General features: G+C 43.5%; 1 protein-coding gene across 1 annotated transcript in view; it reads left to right on the forward strand.

Moving 5' to 3' along the window:
• wnt7aa (wingless-type MMTV integration site family, member 7Aa) overlaps positions 1-10,739 on the forward strand; it is a 49,480-nt gene extending 38,741 nt beyond the window's left edge. The window contains exon 4 of the mRNA XM_029692720.1: positions 10,252-10,739. Coding sequence (XP_029548580.1) covers positions 10,252-10,731 — 480 coding nt within the window. The 3' untranslated portion in view covers positions 10,732-10,739. The remainder of the gene's footprint in view (positions 1-10,251) is intronic.
• The last annotated feature ends 3,823 nt before the right edge of the window (positions 10,740-14,562 follow it).

Raw genomic sequence — 14,562 nt, forward strand, 5'->3', positions numbered from 1 at the left:
CGATTTGAAAGGCCTGCTCGCAGAAGTGTTTTAGGGTGCGTTTGACAGTGATGAGGGGTGGTCGTTTGGTCACAGACCCATTATGGATGCAGGTAATGAGGCAGTGATCGCTGAGATCTTGATTGAAAACAGCAGATGTGTATTTGGAGGGCGAGTTAGTTAGGATGACATCTATGAGGGTGCCCGTGTTTACGGATTTGGGGTTGTACCTGGTAGATTCATTGATAATTTGTGTGAGATTGAGGGCTTCAAGCTTCGATTGTAGGATGGCCGAGGTGTTAAGCATGTCCCAGTTTAGGTCACCTAGTAGCACGAGCTCAGAAGATAGATGGGGGGCAATCAATTCACATATGGTATCGAGGGCACAGCTGGGGCAGAGGGAGGTCTATAGCAAGCGGCAACAGTGAGAGACTTGTTTCTTGAAAGGTGCATTTTTAGAAGTAGAAGCTCGAATTGAACTCTGCAGGCTATCTTTGCAGTAGATTGCAACACCGCCACCTTTGGCAGTTCTATCTTGGCGGAAAATGTTATAGTTAGCGATGGAGATTTCAGGGTTTTTGGTGGTTTTCCTAAGCCAGGATTCAGACACGGCTAAGACATCCGGAATGGCAGAGTGTGCTAAAGCAGTGAGTAAAACAAACTTAGGGAGTAGGCTTCTAATGTTAACATGCATGAAACCAAGGCTTTTATGGTTACAGAAGTCAACAAATGAGAGCACCTGGGGAGTGGGAGTGGAGCTAGGCACTGCAGGACCTGGATTAACCTCCACATCACCAGAGGAACAGAGGAGAAGTAGGATAAGGGTACGGCTAAAGGCTATACGAACTGGCCGTCTAGCACATTTGGAACAGAGAGTAAAAGGAGCAGGTTTCTGGGCATGATAGCATAGATTCAAGGCATAGTGTACAGACAAAGGTAAGGTAGGATGTGAGTACATTGGAGGTAAACCTAGGCATTGAGTAATGATGAGAGAGATATAGTCTCTAGAGATGTTTAAACCAGGTGATGTCATCGCATATGTTGGAGGTGGAACAACATGGTTAAGGCATATTGAGCAGGGCTAGAGGCTCTACAGTGAAATAAGACAGTAATCACTAACCAGGACAGTAATGGACGAGGCATATTGATATTAGAGAGAGGCATGCGTAGCGAAGTGAACATATGGGTCCAGTGAGTGGTTGGGCTGGCTGGGGACACGGCGATTCAGACAGTTAGCGGGCCGATGCTAACAAGCTAACAGTTAGTAGGGTGGGGCTAAACAAGCTAGCAGTTAGCAGACTGGGACTGGCAAGCTAGCAGTTAGCAGACCGGGTTAGCAAGCAAGCAGTTGGCAGACCGGGGCTAGCAGTTAGCAGACCGGGGCTGGCAAGCTAGCAGTTAGCAGACCGGGTTAGCAAGCAAGCAGTTGGCAGACCGGGGCTAGCAGTTAGCAGACCGGGGCAGGCAAGCTAGCAGTTAGCAGACCGGGGATAGCAAGTTATCCTTTGGGGGACATCGCGATGGGGGTAAGTCTGTTTTTGCCTCTTCGTGCAGTGACGTCGATAGACCAGTTGTAGAATTAGTAGGGTTCCAAGTAGCTCTAGATAGCTAGCAGGCCGGTTAGCAGAATGGGCCTTCAGCGGATGTCTTGCCTGAGGGGCCTGTTGGAATCCTCGGGCAGATTATGTTGGTATTCCAGTCGTAGAGGGTCGGCAGGATTCCGTGCCCCGTACCGGCAGTAGAAGGGGTCCGGATATTGTAGCCCAGGAGTGGGCTTCGGTGATAGCACAGGAGCCCTGGCCGGGCTAGCTTCAGGCTAATTGGTGCTTGCTCCGGGATGGAAACGCTAGCCAGTTAGCATGCTCTGGTTTGAGACACGTTGTTCAAACTGGCGAGAGCTTTCCGAGCTAAAAGTTAGCTGATGACCGCTAGCAATGGTTTGCTGACTGATAACTGGTAGGTAGTTAGCTGGCTAGCTTCAGTTGAGGGATTCCAGATCCGAAGTAAATAGAAATACTTTAGAAGAAAACAGATCCACGCCACATTGGGTGAGGCGGGTTGCAGGAGAGTATTTAGAAGTTGAGGTTTAGGAAAATATTTTAAAAAGATATATACAAGGGACACGACAGGACAAAGACGTCTGACTGCTACGCCATCTTGGAAATGGGGGGTAGACTGAAAGAGAGAGATGCAGAGAGAGATGGAGACAGACTGAAAGAGATGCAGAGAGAGATGGAGACAGACTGAAAGAGAGAGATGGAGACAGACTGAAGAGAGATGAGACAGAGTCAGAAAGAGAAAGAATGCAGAGGGAGAGTGATGAAGACAGACTGAAAGAGAGATGGGGAGATACTGAAAGAGAGAGATGAAAACAGACTGAAAGAGATAGATGGAGACAGACTGAAAGAGAAATGGAGACAGACTGAAAGAGAGAGATGGAGAAAGACTGAAGAGAGATGGAGACAGACTGAAAGAGAGAGATGGAAACAGACTGAAAGAGATAGATGGAGACAGACTGAAAGAGAGAGATGGAGACAGACTGAAGAGAGATGGAGACAGACTGAAGAGAGATGGAGACAGACTGAAGAGAGATGGAGACAGACTGAAAGAGAGAGAATGTAGAGAGAGTGAGATGGAGACAGACTGAAAGAGAAAGATGGAGGCTAAAAGAGAGACTAGAATACCAACCTCTAACAGGCTGTTTACATTTTTGTCATTTAACAGACACTCTTATTCAGAGTGACTTACAGGCGCAGTTAGGGTTAAGTGCCTTGCTTAAGGACACAGACAAATTGTTCACCTAGTCAGCTCGGGGATTCAAACCAGCAACCTTTTGGTTACTGGCCCAACCTCTGAACAGCTAGGCTACTTGACACCCGTTCACTGCTGCCAGTCAGCAAGACCTTTATAGATTCCTCTAGACACCTAGTCTGTATTCCAACTATCACCCTATTCCCTAGACTGTATAGTGAACCACTACCCTATGGCCCTGGTCTAAAATAGTGTACTACATAGGGAATAGTGTGCCATATGGGACTAATACATTGAGCCCCATAGGCATTCAGGATTCACCGGCTTTATGAAGGAGAAAGGCAGGCAACATGGAGTAGCTGAAACCTGACTCTTGAGATTAATCTGTGTACACTACACACATATGAACACACACACATATAAACACTACACACATATAAACACACCCACATATAAACACACCCACATATAAACACTATACACATATAAACACTCCCACATACAAACACACCCACATATAAACACTACACACATATAAATACTCCCACATACAAACACACCCACATATAAACACTACACACATATAAACACTACACACATATAAACACTACACACATATGAACACACCCACATATAAACACTACACACATATAAACACACCCACATATAAACACTCCCACATATAAACACACCCACATATAAACACTCCCACATATAAACACACCCACATATAAACACACCCACATATAAACACACCCACATATAAACACTACACACATATAAACACACCCACATATAAACACACCCACATATAAACACACCCACATATGAACACACCCACATATGAACACACTCACATATGAACACACCCACATATAAACACACCCACATATAAACACTACACACATATAAACACATCCACATATAAACACACCCACATATGAACACACCCACATATGAACACACCCACATATAAACACACCCACATATGAACACACCCACATATGAACACACCCACATATAAACACACCCACATATGAACACACCCACATATGAACACACCCACATATAAACACACCCACATATAAACACACCCACATATGAACACCCACATGCCTGTTGTTTTAGGCACGAGGTGCTCATCATTCATACTGTGTTCAAATCAAATGTTATTGGTCGCATACTAGCAGATGTTATTGCAGGTGTAGAGGAATTTTTGTTCCTAGCTCCAACAGTGCAGTAATATCTAACAATTCACAACAATACACACAAATCTAAAAGTAAAAGAATGGAATTAAGAAATATATAAATATTAGGATGAGCAATGTCAGAGAGTCCAGAGTATAAAAAATATATACATAATTTTGTATTTATTTAAATAAGAACAAATTCTTATTTACATTGACAGCCTACCAAAAGGCAAAAGGCCTCCTGCGGGGACTGGGGCCTGGGATTAAAAATAAAAATATCATGACAAAACACACATCACGACAAGAGAGACACCACAACACTACAGAGAGACCTAAGACAACAACATAGCATAGCAGTAACACATGACAACACAGCATGGTAGCAACACAACATGGTAGCAGCACAAAACATGGGACAAACATTATTGGGCACAGACAACAGCACAAAGGGCAAGAAGTTAGAGACAACCATACATCACGCAAAGCAGCCACAACTGTCATTAAGAGTGTCCATGATTGAGTCTTTCAATTAAGAGATTGAGATAAAACTGTCCAGTTTGAATGTTTTTTGCAGCTTGTTCCAGTTGCTAGCTGCAGCGAACTGAAAAGAGGTGCGACCCAAGGATGTGTGTGCTTTGGGGACCTACGAGTAAGGCCTTAGCACAAATGACAGATGATTGTTTTTTTTTTATTTTTTTTTATTTCACCTTTATTTAACCAGGTAGGCAAGTTGAGAACAAGTTCTCATTTACAATTGCGACCTGGCCAAGATAAAGCAAAGCAGTTCGACAACATACAACAACACAGAGTTACACATGGAGTAAACAACATACAGTCAATAATACAGTAGAAAAAAAATAAAAATAAGACTATATACAATGTGAGCAAATGATGTGAGATAAGGGAGGTAAAAGCAAAAAAATGCCATGGTGGCAAAGTAAATAAAGTATAGCAAGAAAAACACTGGAATGGTAGATTTGTAGTTTGAAGAAAGTTCAAAGTTCAAATATAAATAATATGGTGCAAATGAGCAAAATAAATAAAATAAATAAATACAGTAGGGGAAGAGGTAGTAGTTTGGGCTAAATTATAGATGGGCTATGTACAGGTGCAGTGATCTGTGAGCTGCTCTGACAGCTGGTGCTTAAAGCTAGTGAGGGAGATAAGTGTTTCCAATTTCAGAGATTTTTGTAGTTCGTTCCAGTCATTGGCAGCAGAGAACTGGAAGGAGAGACGACCAAAGGAGGAGTTGGCTTTAGGGGTGACCAGAGAGATATACCTGCTGGAGCGCGTGCTACAGGTGGGTGCTGCTATGGTGACCAGTGAGCGGAGATAAGGAGGGACTTTACCTAGCAGGGTCTTGTAGATGACCTGGAGCCAATGTGTTTGGCGACGATTATGAAGTGAAGGCCAGCCAACGAGAGCATACAGATCGCAGTGGTGGGTTGTATATGGGGCTTTGGTGACAAAACGGATGGCACTGTTAAAGAGTATAGATGACATGAAGTTAGTTGGTGCGGTGTTGCTAGATTTCAGTGCTGCTTTTGAGGTAATTGATCATGAACTGTTACTCTCAAATGTTATGTTCTTTAATGGTAGCTTTTCAAACAGTAAAGATATACACTGTGGTGTTCCTCAAGGAAGCTGCCTAGGCCCACTGCTCAACTCTGTCTTTACTAATGATTTACCTTTAGTAATGAACAAAGGAAGAATGGTAATGTATGCTGATGACTCTACAATGTATAGCGCAGCCTCAGAATGTAATGAGCTAACAGATGTACTGAGCTGTGAACTAAGAATGGTGTCTGAGTGGGTTGAAATGAACAAATTGGTGTTGAACATTTCTAAAACTAAGTGTATTGTATTTGGTTGAAGATATGTGCTTGCTGATGAATAGAACACATGTAGAGGAAGTGAAAAAAACAAAACTGCTAGGCATCATGTTGGAAGCAGCTTTATCATGGTCAGAACACAGATAATATCGTTATTAAGATGGGAGAGGGAATTACTGTTACAAGAACATGTTCAGAGTATGTAACATTTAGCACACTGAATCAGGTGATTCAATCCCTGGACCTATAACACTTAGAGTACTGTCCAGTTATATGGTCAATCCCTGGTCCTGTCCAGTTATATGGTCAATCCCTGGTCCAATCACACTTAGAGTACTGTCCAGTTATATGGTCAATCCCTGGTCCCATCACACTTAGAGTACTGTCCAGTTATATGGTCAATCCCTGGTCCTGTCACACTTAGAGTACTGTCCAGTTATATGGTCAATCCCTGGTCCCATCACACTTAGAGTACTGTCCAGTTATATGGTCAATCCCTGGTCCTATCACACTTAGAGTACTGTCCAGTTATATGGTCAATCCCTGGTCCTGTTACACTTAGAGTACTGTCCAGTTATATGGTCAATCCCTGGTCCAATCACACTTAGAGTACTGTCCAGTTATATGGTCAATCCCTGGTCCAATCACACTTAGAGTACTGTCCGGTTATATGGTCAATCCCTGGTCCTGTCACACTTAGAGTACTGTCCAGTTATATGGTCAATCCCTGGTTCTATCACACTTAGAGTACTGTCCAGTTATATGGTCAATCCCTGGTCCTGTCACACTTAGAGTACTGTCCAGTTATATGGTTAATCCCTGGTCCCATCACACTTAGAGTACTGTCCAGTTATATGGTCAATCCCTGGTCCTGTTACACTTAGAGTACTGTCCAGTTATATGGTCAATCCTTGGTCCAATCACACTTAGAGTACTGTCCGGTTATATGGTCAATCCCTGGTCCTGTCACACTTAGAGTACTGTCCAGTTATATGGTCAATCCCTGGTTCTATCACACTTAGAGTACTGTCCAGTTATATGGTCAATCCCTGGTCCTGTCACACTTAGAGTACTGTCCAGTTATATGGTCAATCCCTGGTCCAATCACACTTAGAGTACTGTTCAGTTATATGGTCAATCCCTGGTCCTATCACACTTAGAGTACTGTCCAGTTATATGGTCAATCCCTGGTCCTATCACACTTAGAGTACTGTCCAGTTATATGGTCAATCCCTGGTCCTGTCACACTTAGAGTACTGTCCAGTTATATGGTCAATCCCTGGTCCAATCACACTTAGAGTACTGTCCAGTTATATGGTCAATCCCTGGTCCTATCACACTTAGAGTACTGTCCAGTTATATGGTCAATCCCTGGTCCTATCACACTTAGAGTACTGTCCAGTTATATGGTCAATCCCTGGTCCTGTCACACTTAGAGTATTGTCTGGTTATATGGTCAATCCCTGGTCCAATCACACTTAGAGTACTGTCCAGTTATATGGTCAATCCCTGGTCCTATCACACTTAGAGTACTGTCCAGTTATATGGTCAATCCCTGGTCCTGTTACACTTAGAGTACTGTCCAGTTATATGGTCAATCCCTGGTCCAATCACACTTAGAGTACTGTCCGGTTATATGGTCAATCCCTGGTCCTGTCACACTTAGAGTACTGTCCAGTTATATGGTCAATCCCTGGTCCTATCACACTTAGAGTACTGTCCAGTTATGTGGTCAATCCCTGGTCCTATCACACTTAGAGTACTGTCCAGTTATATGGTCAATCCCTGGTCCTATCACACTTAGAGTACTGTCCAGTTATATGGTCAATCCCTGGTCCTGTCACACTTAGAGTACTGTCCAGTTATATGGTCAACCCCTGGTCCAATCACACTTAGAGTACTGTCCAGTTATATGGTCAATCCCTGGTCCCTGGACTGGACAGGAAATAGAAAGAACATCAAATGCATAAGACCATATGACTTGACAGGAAATTGTTACGGCTGTCTTAGAGCGGTGACCAAAGCGCAGCGTGGTAAGTGTTCATTATATTTATTCAACAATGAAACACTATAACAAAGAAACAAAACGAAAAGCCAAACAGTTCCGTCAGGTAACGAATACAAAACAGAAAATAACTACCCACAAAACACAGGTGGGAAAAGGCTGCCTAAGTATGATTCCTAATCAGAGACAACGATAGACAGCTGCCTCTGATTAGGAACCATACTCGGCCCAACACAAAGAAATACAAAACATAGAATGCCCACCCCCACACCCTGACCTAACCACATAGTAAAACAAACCCTCTCTCTCAGGTCAGGGCGTGACAGAAATAGAAAGAACATCTAATGTGTAAGACCATATTACTGGACAGGAAATAGAAAGAACATCTAATGCGTAAGACCGTATTACTGGACAGGAAATAGAAAGAACATCTAATGTGATAGACCATATTACTGGACAGGAAATAGAAAGAACATCTAATGTGATAGACCATATTACTGGACAGGAAATAGAAAGAACATCTAATGCGTAAGACCGTATTACTGGACAGGAAATAGAAAGACGATCTAATGCGTAAGACCATATTACTGGACAGGAAATAGAAAGAACATCTAATGCGTAAGACCATATTACTGGACAGGAAATAGAAAGAACATCTAATGCATAAGACCATATGACTGGACAGGAAATAGAAAGCATCAACTGAATGCCAAGGCAGCAGCTACTCTTCCTGGGGTTTATTATGGATCCCCATTAGTTCCTGCCAAGGCAGCAGCTACTCTTCCTGGGGTTTATTATGGATCCCCATTAGTTCCTGTCAAGGCAGAAGCTACTCTTCCTGGGGTTTATTATGGATCCCCATTAGTTCCAGCCAAGGCAGCATCTAATCTTCCCGGGGTTTATTATGGATCCCCATTAGTTCCTGCCAAGGTAGCAGCTACTCTTCCTGGGGTTTATTATGGATCCCCATTAGTTCCTGCCAAGGCAGCAGCTACTCTTCCTGGGGTTTATCATTGGTCCCCATTAGTTCCTGCCAAGGCAGCAGCTACTCTTCCTGGGGTTTATTATGGATCCCCATTAGTTCCTGCCAAGGCAGCATGTCAGTGGTGGGTGTAGCTGGTGCATGGAAGTCAGGCGCAGGAGAGCAGAGATGAGTGGACAAAGCACTTTACTGAGGCAATTATATGAACAGAACGCAATCACGTCACAAAAACAAAATGCCCAAAGAACAAATGAGGCAGCACAAAGTACCACAAAGTACAAAGTCACAAAGCCACAAAGCACGGGTATAAAACAAAACCCGGCGCAAACCAGCCGGAAGCATGCCAAGCTGACAAATAAACAATACCCCACACAGAAATGGAGGGAACAGACTGAACCATGTTGTATACTGTAGACTGAACCATGTTGTTGTTTACTGTAGACTGAACCATGTTGTTGTATACTGTAGACTGAACCATGTTGTTGTTTACTGTAGACTGAACCATGTTGTTGTATACTGTAGACTGAACCATGATGTTGTGTACTGTAGACTGAACCATGTTGTTGTATACTGTAGACTGAACCATGTTGTTGTGTACTGTAAACTGAACCATGTTGTTGTATACTGTAGACTGAACCATGTTGTTGTTTACTGTAGACTGAACCATGTTGTTGTATACTGTAGACTGAACCATGTTGTATACTGTAGACTGAACCATGTTGTTTTGTACTGTAGACTGAACCATGTTGTTGTGTACTGTAGACTGAACCATGGTGTTGTTTACTGTAGACTGAACCATGTTGTGTACTGTAGACTGAACCATGTTGTTGTGTACTGTAGACTGAACCATGTTGTTGTGTACTGTAGACTGAACCATGTTGTGTACTGTAGACTGAACCATGTTGTTGTGTACTGTAGACTGAACCATGTTGTTGTGTACTGTAGACTGAACCATGTTGTTGTGTACTGTAGACTGAACCATGTTGTTGTGTACTGTAGACTGAACCATGTTGTTGTATACTGTAGACTGAACCATGTTGTATACTGTAGACTGAACCATGTTGTTGTATACTGTAGACTGAACCATGTTGTATACTGTAGACTGAACCATGTTGTATACTGTAGACTGAACCATGTTGTTGTATACTGTAGACTGAACCATGTTGTTGTATACTGTAGACTGAACCATGTTTTTGTTGTTGTGGTCGGTCGGTCGGTGCTGCTGAGAGACAGTGTTGACCTGGTACTCTGTCTGTCTGTCTGTCTGTCTGTCTGTCTGTCTGTCTGTCTGTCTGTCTGTCTGTCTGTCTGTCTGTCTGTCTGTATCCCTCTTACTAAAGCATAGTCTAAATTGAAATCAAATCAAAACTTGTTGGTCTGATTGGTTTCTTACACAGATTTGCATATGTCATCGCAGGTGCAGCGAAATGCTTGCGTTTGTAGCTCCAACAGTGAATTGAAGGCGGTGTATATGACCCTGTGTTCCTCTCTCTCTCTCTGTGTGTGCTCCAGATCCTGGAGAAGAGTATGCGTTTGGAGTGTAACTGTCATGGAGTGTCGGGATCCTGCACCACTAGGACGTGTTGGACCAGGCTGCCGATGTTTCGCCAGCTGGGGTACACACTGAGGGACAGGTACAGCCGGGCCGTGCACGTCGAACCGGTACGCGCCACGCGACGCAAACGACCCACCTTCCTGAAGGTCAAGAAGGCCCACTCTTACAGGAAGCCCACGGAAACAGACTTGGTGTACGTAGAGAGGAGCCCTAACTACTGCGAAGCTGACCTGGTCACGGGCAGCGTGGGTACTCACGGGAGGTCTTGTAACAAGACAGCCAAGCAGACTAATGGCTGTGACCTGTTGTGTTGTGGACGAGGTTACGACACTCACCTGTACTCTAGAGTCTGGCAGTGCAACTGCCACTTTCTCTGGTGCTGCTATGTGAAGTGTAATACCTGCAGAGAGAGGACAGAGGTATACACCTGTAAATAAGGGTAATATGTGGGTTACAGTGTCTTATCATTTAGGTGGGGTGGAGACTTCAGTTGTTTCCTTAGTGTCTTATCATTTAGGGGGGGTGGAGACTTCAGTTGTTTCCTTAGTGTCTTATCATTTAGGAGGGTGGAGACTTCACTAGTCTCCTTAGTATCTTATCATTTAGGGGGGGTGGAGACTTCACTAGTCTCATTACTATCTTATCATTTAGGGGGGGTGGAGACTTCACTAGTCTCCTTAGTGTCTTATCATTTAGGGGGGTGGAGACTTCACTAGTCTCCTTAGTGTCTTATCATTTAGGGGTAGTGGAGACTTCACTAGTCTCCTTAGTGTCTTATCATTTAGGGGGGTGGAGACTTCACTAGTCTCTTTAGTGTCTTATCATTTAGGGGGGTGGAGACTTCACTAGTCTCATTAGTATCTTATCATTTAGGGGGGGTGGAGACTTCACTAGTCTCCTTAGTGTCTTATCATTTAGGGGGGGTGGAGACTTCACTAGTCTCCTTAGTGTCTTATCATTTAGGAGGGTGGAGACTTCACTAGTCTCCTTACTGTCTTATCATTTAGGGGGGTGGAGACTTCACTAGTCTCTTTAGTGTGTTATCATTTAGGGGGGGTGGAGACTTCACTAGTCTCCTTAGTATCTTATCATTTAGGGGGGGTGGAGACTTCACTAGTCTCCTTAGTATCTTATCATTTAGGGGGGTGGAGACTTCACTAGTCTCTTTAGTGTCTTATCATTTAAGGGGGTGGAGACTTCCCTAGTCTCCTTAGTGTCTTATCATTTAGGGGGGTGGAGATTTCACTAGTCTCCTTAGTATCTTATCATTTAGGGGGGTGGAGGCTTCACTAGTCTCATTAGTATCTTATCATTTAGGGTGGTGGAGACTTCACTAGTCTCCTTAGTGTCTTATCATTTAGGGGGTGGAGACTTCACTAGTCTCATTAGTATCTTATCATTTAGGGGTAGTGGAGACTTCACTAGTCTCCTTAGTATCTTATCATTTAGGGGGTGGAGACTTCACTAGACTCCTTAGTATCTTATCATTTAGGGGTGGTTAGGGTTAGGGTTAGTCTCCTTCACTAGTCTCTTTAGTGTCTTATCATTTAGGGGGTGGAGACTTCACTAGTCTCTTTAGTGTCTTATCATTTAGGGGGTGGAGACTTCATTAGTCTCCTTAGTATCTTATCATTTAGGGGGTGGAGACTTCACTAGTCTCATTAGTATCTTATCATTTAGGGGGTGGAGACTTCACTAGTCTCCTTAGTGTCTTATTATTTAGGGGGGTGGAGACTTCACTAGTCTCCTTAGTGTCTTATTATTTAGGGGGGTGGAGACTTCACTAGTCTCCTTAGTGTCTTATCATTTAGGGGGGTGGAGACTTCACTAGTCTCCTTAGTGTCTTATCATTTAGGGGGGTGGAGACTTCATTACTCTCCTTAGTATCTTATCATTTAGGGGGTGGAGACTTCACTAGTCTCATTAGTATCTTATCATTTAGGGGGGTGGAGACTTCACTAGTCTCCTTAGTGTCTTATCATTTAGGGGTAGTGGAGACTTCACTAGACTCTTTAGTGTCTTATCATTTAGGGGGGGTGGAGACTTCACTAGTCTCTTTAGTGTCTTATCATTTAGGGGGGGTGGAGACTTCACTAGTCTCCTTAGTGTCTTATCATTTAGGGGGGTGGAGACTTCACTAGTCTCTTTCGTATCTTATCTCATACATCTCTCCCCAGAACCTAATCCAGCATCTGTCACAATGAAGTGTTCATAATTCTGAGAGAGAGAGGCTTATTTCAGTGACAGGGATGTCTGTGGCTGACATGGATGTTACAATGATAGGAGTGGAGAGTAAGAGATGTATGGTATCTTCTGGTCTGTTCATGGACATACTGTTTACTATGATGACCCAGAGCTGGACAGTACTTCCTGTGCTACTGGACTACTACAACACTGGACTACTATTGTACAAACTCCCTGCTCCTTCAGTCACAAGCTGTCCCTTCGAGCCGGATGATAGACTTCCCTTATCACTGCTTTGATGGCCCAGAACTGGACAATAGAAATACAATAGAACTAGACGTCTAGCATGGCCCAGAACTACTGCGCTACTAACTGGAAATCTACAGTGCCATGGTCCAGAACTGGAGAGAACTGGACAGAGCTGGACATGCTAGGCTCCTCCTACTGAGAATATCAGCATGCTAGGCTCCTCCTACTGAGAATATCAGCATGCTAGGCTCCTCCTACTGAGAATGCATAATCTAATGCTCAATTCTGTTGATTCCTGCCATTCATTCATTTTGGTACAGCGTGTCACTTTATGTGATTATCAGCTGTTGTCAGACATACGTCGGTCTTGAAAGACGATTCTATAAACCTTTTCGCCTACTATTTAGAAGAAGCAAGTACGGTTATTCAGACACACGTTATGATATTCTGGCATGAATCAACTGAAGCAGGATTGCAATATCTAACTTTATTTTTTAGGAACCACTAGACTAAAATTAATTTATTTAAATGAGCAAACTACTGATGTTTGTCAGAATTCTTTGGTCAGATCTGGTCAGATCTGGTATGATCTGGTGTGATCTGGTGTGACCTGGTATGATCTGGTGTGATCTGGTGTGATCTGGTATGATCTGGTGTGATCTGGTATGATCTGGTGTGATCTGGTGTGATCTGGTGTGATCTGGTATGATCTGGTGTGACCTGGTATGATCTGGTGTGATCTGGTGTGATCTGGTGTGATCTGGTGTGATCTGGTATGATCTGGTGTGATCTGGTCAGATCTGGTGTGATCTGGTCAGATCTGGTGTGATCTGGTGTGATCTGGTATGATCTGGTGTGATCTGGTCAGATCTGGTGTGATCTGGTATGATCTGGTGTGATCTGTTGTGATCTGGTGTGATCTGTTGTGATCTGGTATGATCTGGTGTGATCTGTTGTGAACTGGTGTGATCTGGTATGATCTGGTGTGATCTGGTGTGATCTGGTCAGATCTGGTATGATCTGGTGTGATCTGGTCAGATCTGGTGTGATCTGGTCAGATCTGGTGTAATCTGGTGTGATCTGGTATGATCTGGTGTGATCTGGTATGATCTGGTGTGATCTGGTGTGATCTGGTATGATCTGGTGTGATCTGGTGTGATCTGGTCAGATCTGGTATGATCTGGTGTGATCTGGTGTGATCTGGTATGATCTGTTGTGATCTGGTGTGATCTGTTGTGATCTGGTATGATCTGGTGTGATCTGTTGTGATCTGGTGTGATCTGGTATGATCTGGTATGATCTGGTGTGATCTGGTCAGATCTGGTATGATCTGGTGTGATCTGGTCAGATCTGGTGGTTTCTGGTCAGATCTGATCCCTGTGAAGTCTGTCAGTGTTGTTTTAAGATGGAATACTAAATACCCACTCTCTCATACGCTACCTGCAAACCAAATGATACACGCTGTGATTTACTGGAGCTAGCTATGTGAACTCAAGTTTATACACTGGACCTGTACTTACTGTAAGAGTGGAAGATGATTTGTGTCAACGTTTATGCAACTAGCTACATCACATTCAAACTTGAAAAATCAAACGTTCTTAAATTAATTTAACAGAATACACCACGGCCAATCAGATGCAGCTTCTTCTTGAAGGATGATAGTTCTGAGAATCTGATCGATTCACAGAAAATAAATAGTTTTTGGACAATTTGGCTTCCATTCACAAGAGCAACAAGATTGTTAATAGCTGAACTGGAGGGTCAGGATGTATTTGTATTTATTATGGATCCCCATTAGTTCCTGCCAAGGCAGCAGCTACTCTTCCTGGGGTTTA

This window comes from Salmo trutta, chromosome 16 (genome assembly GCF_901001165.1).
Source record: "Salmo trutta chromosome 16, fSalTru1.1, whole genome shotgun sequence".
Classification (NCBI taxonomy): Eukaryota; Metazoa; Chordata; class Actinopteri; order Salmoniformes; family Salmonidae; genus Salmo; species Salmo trutta.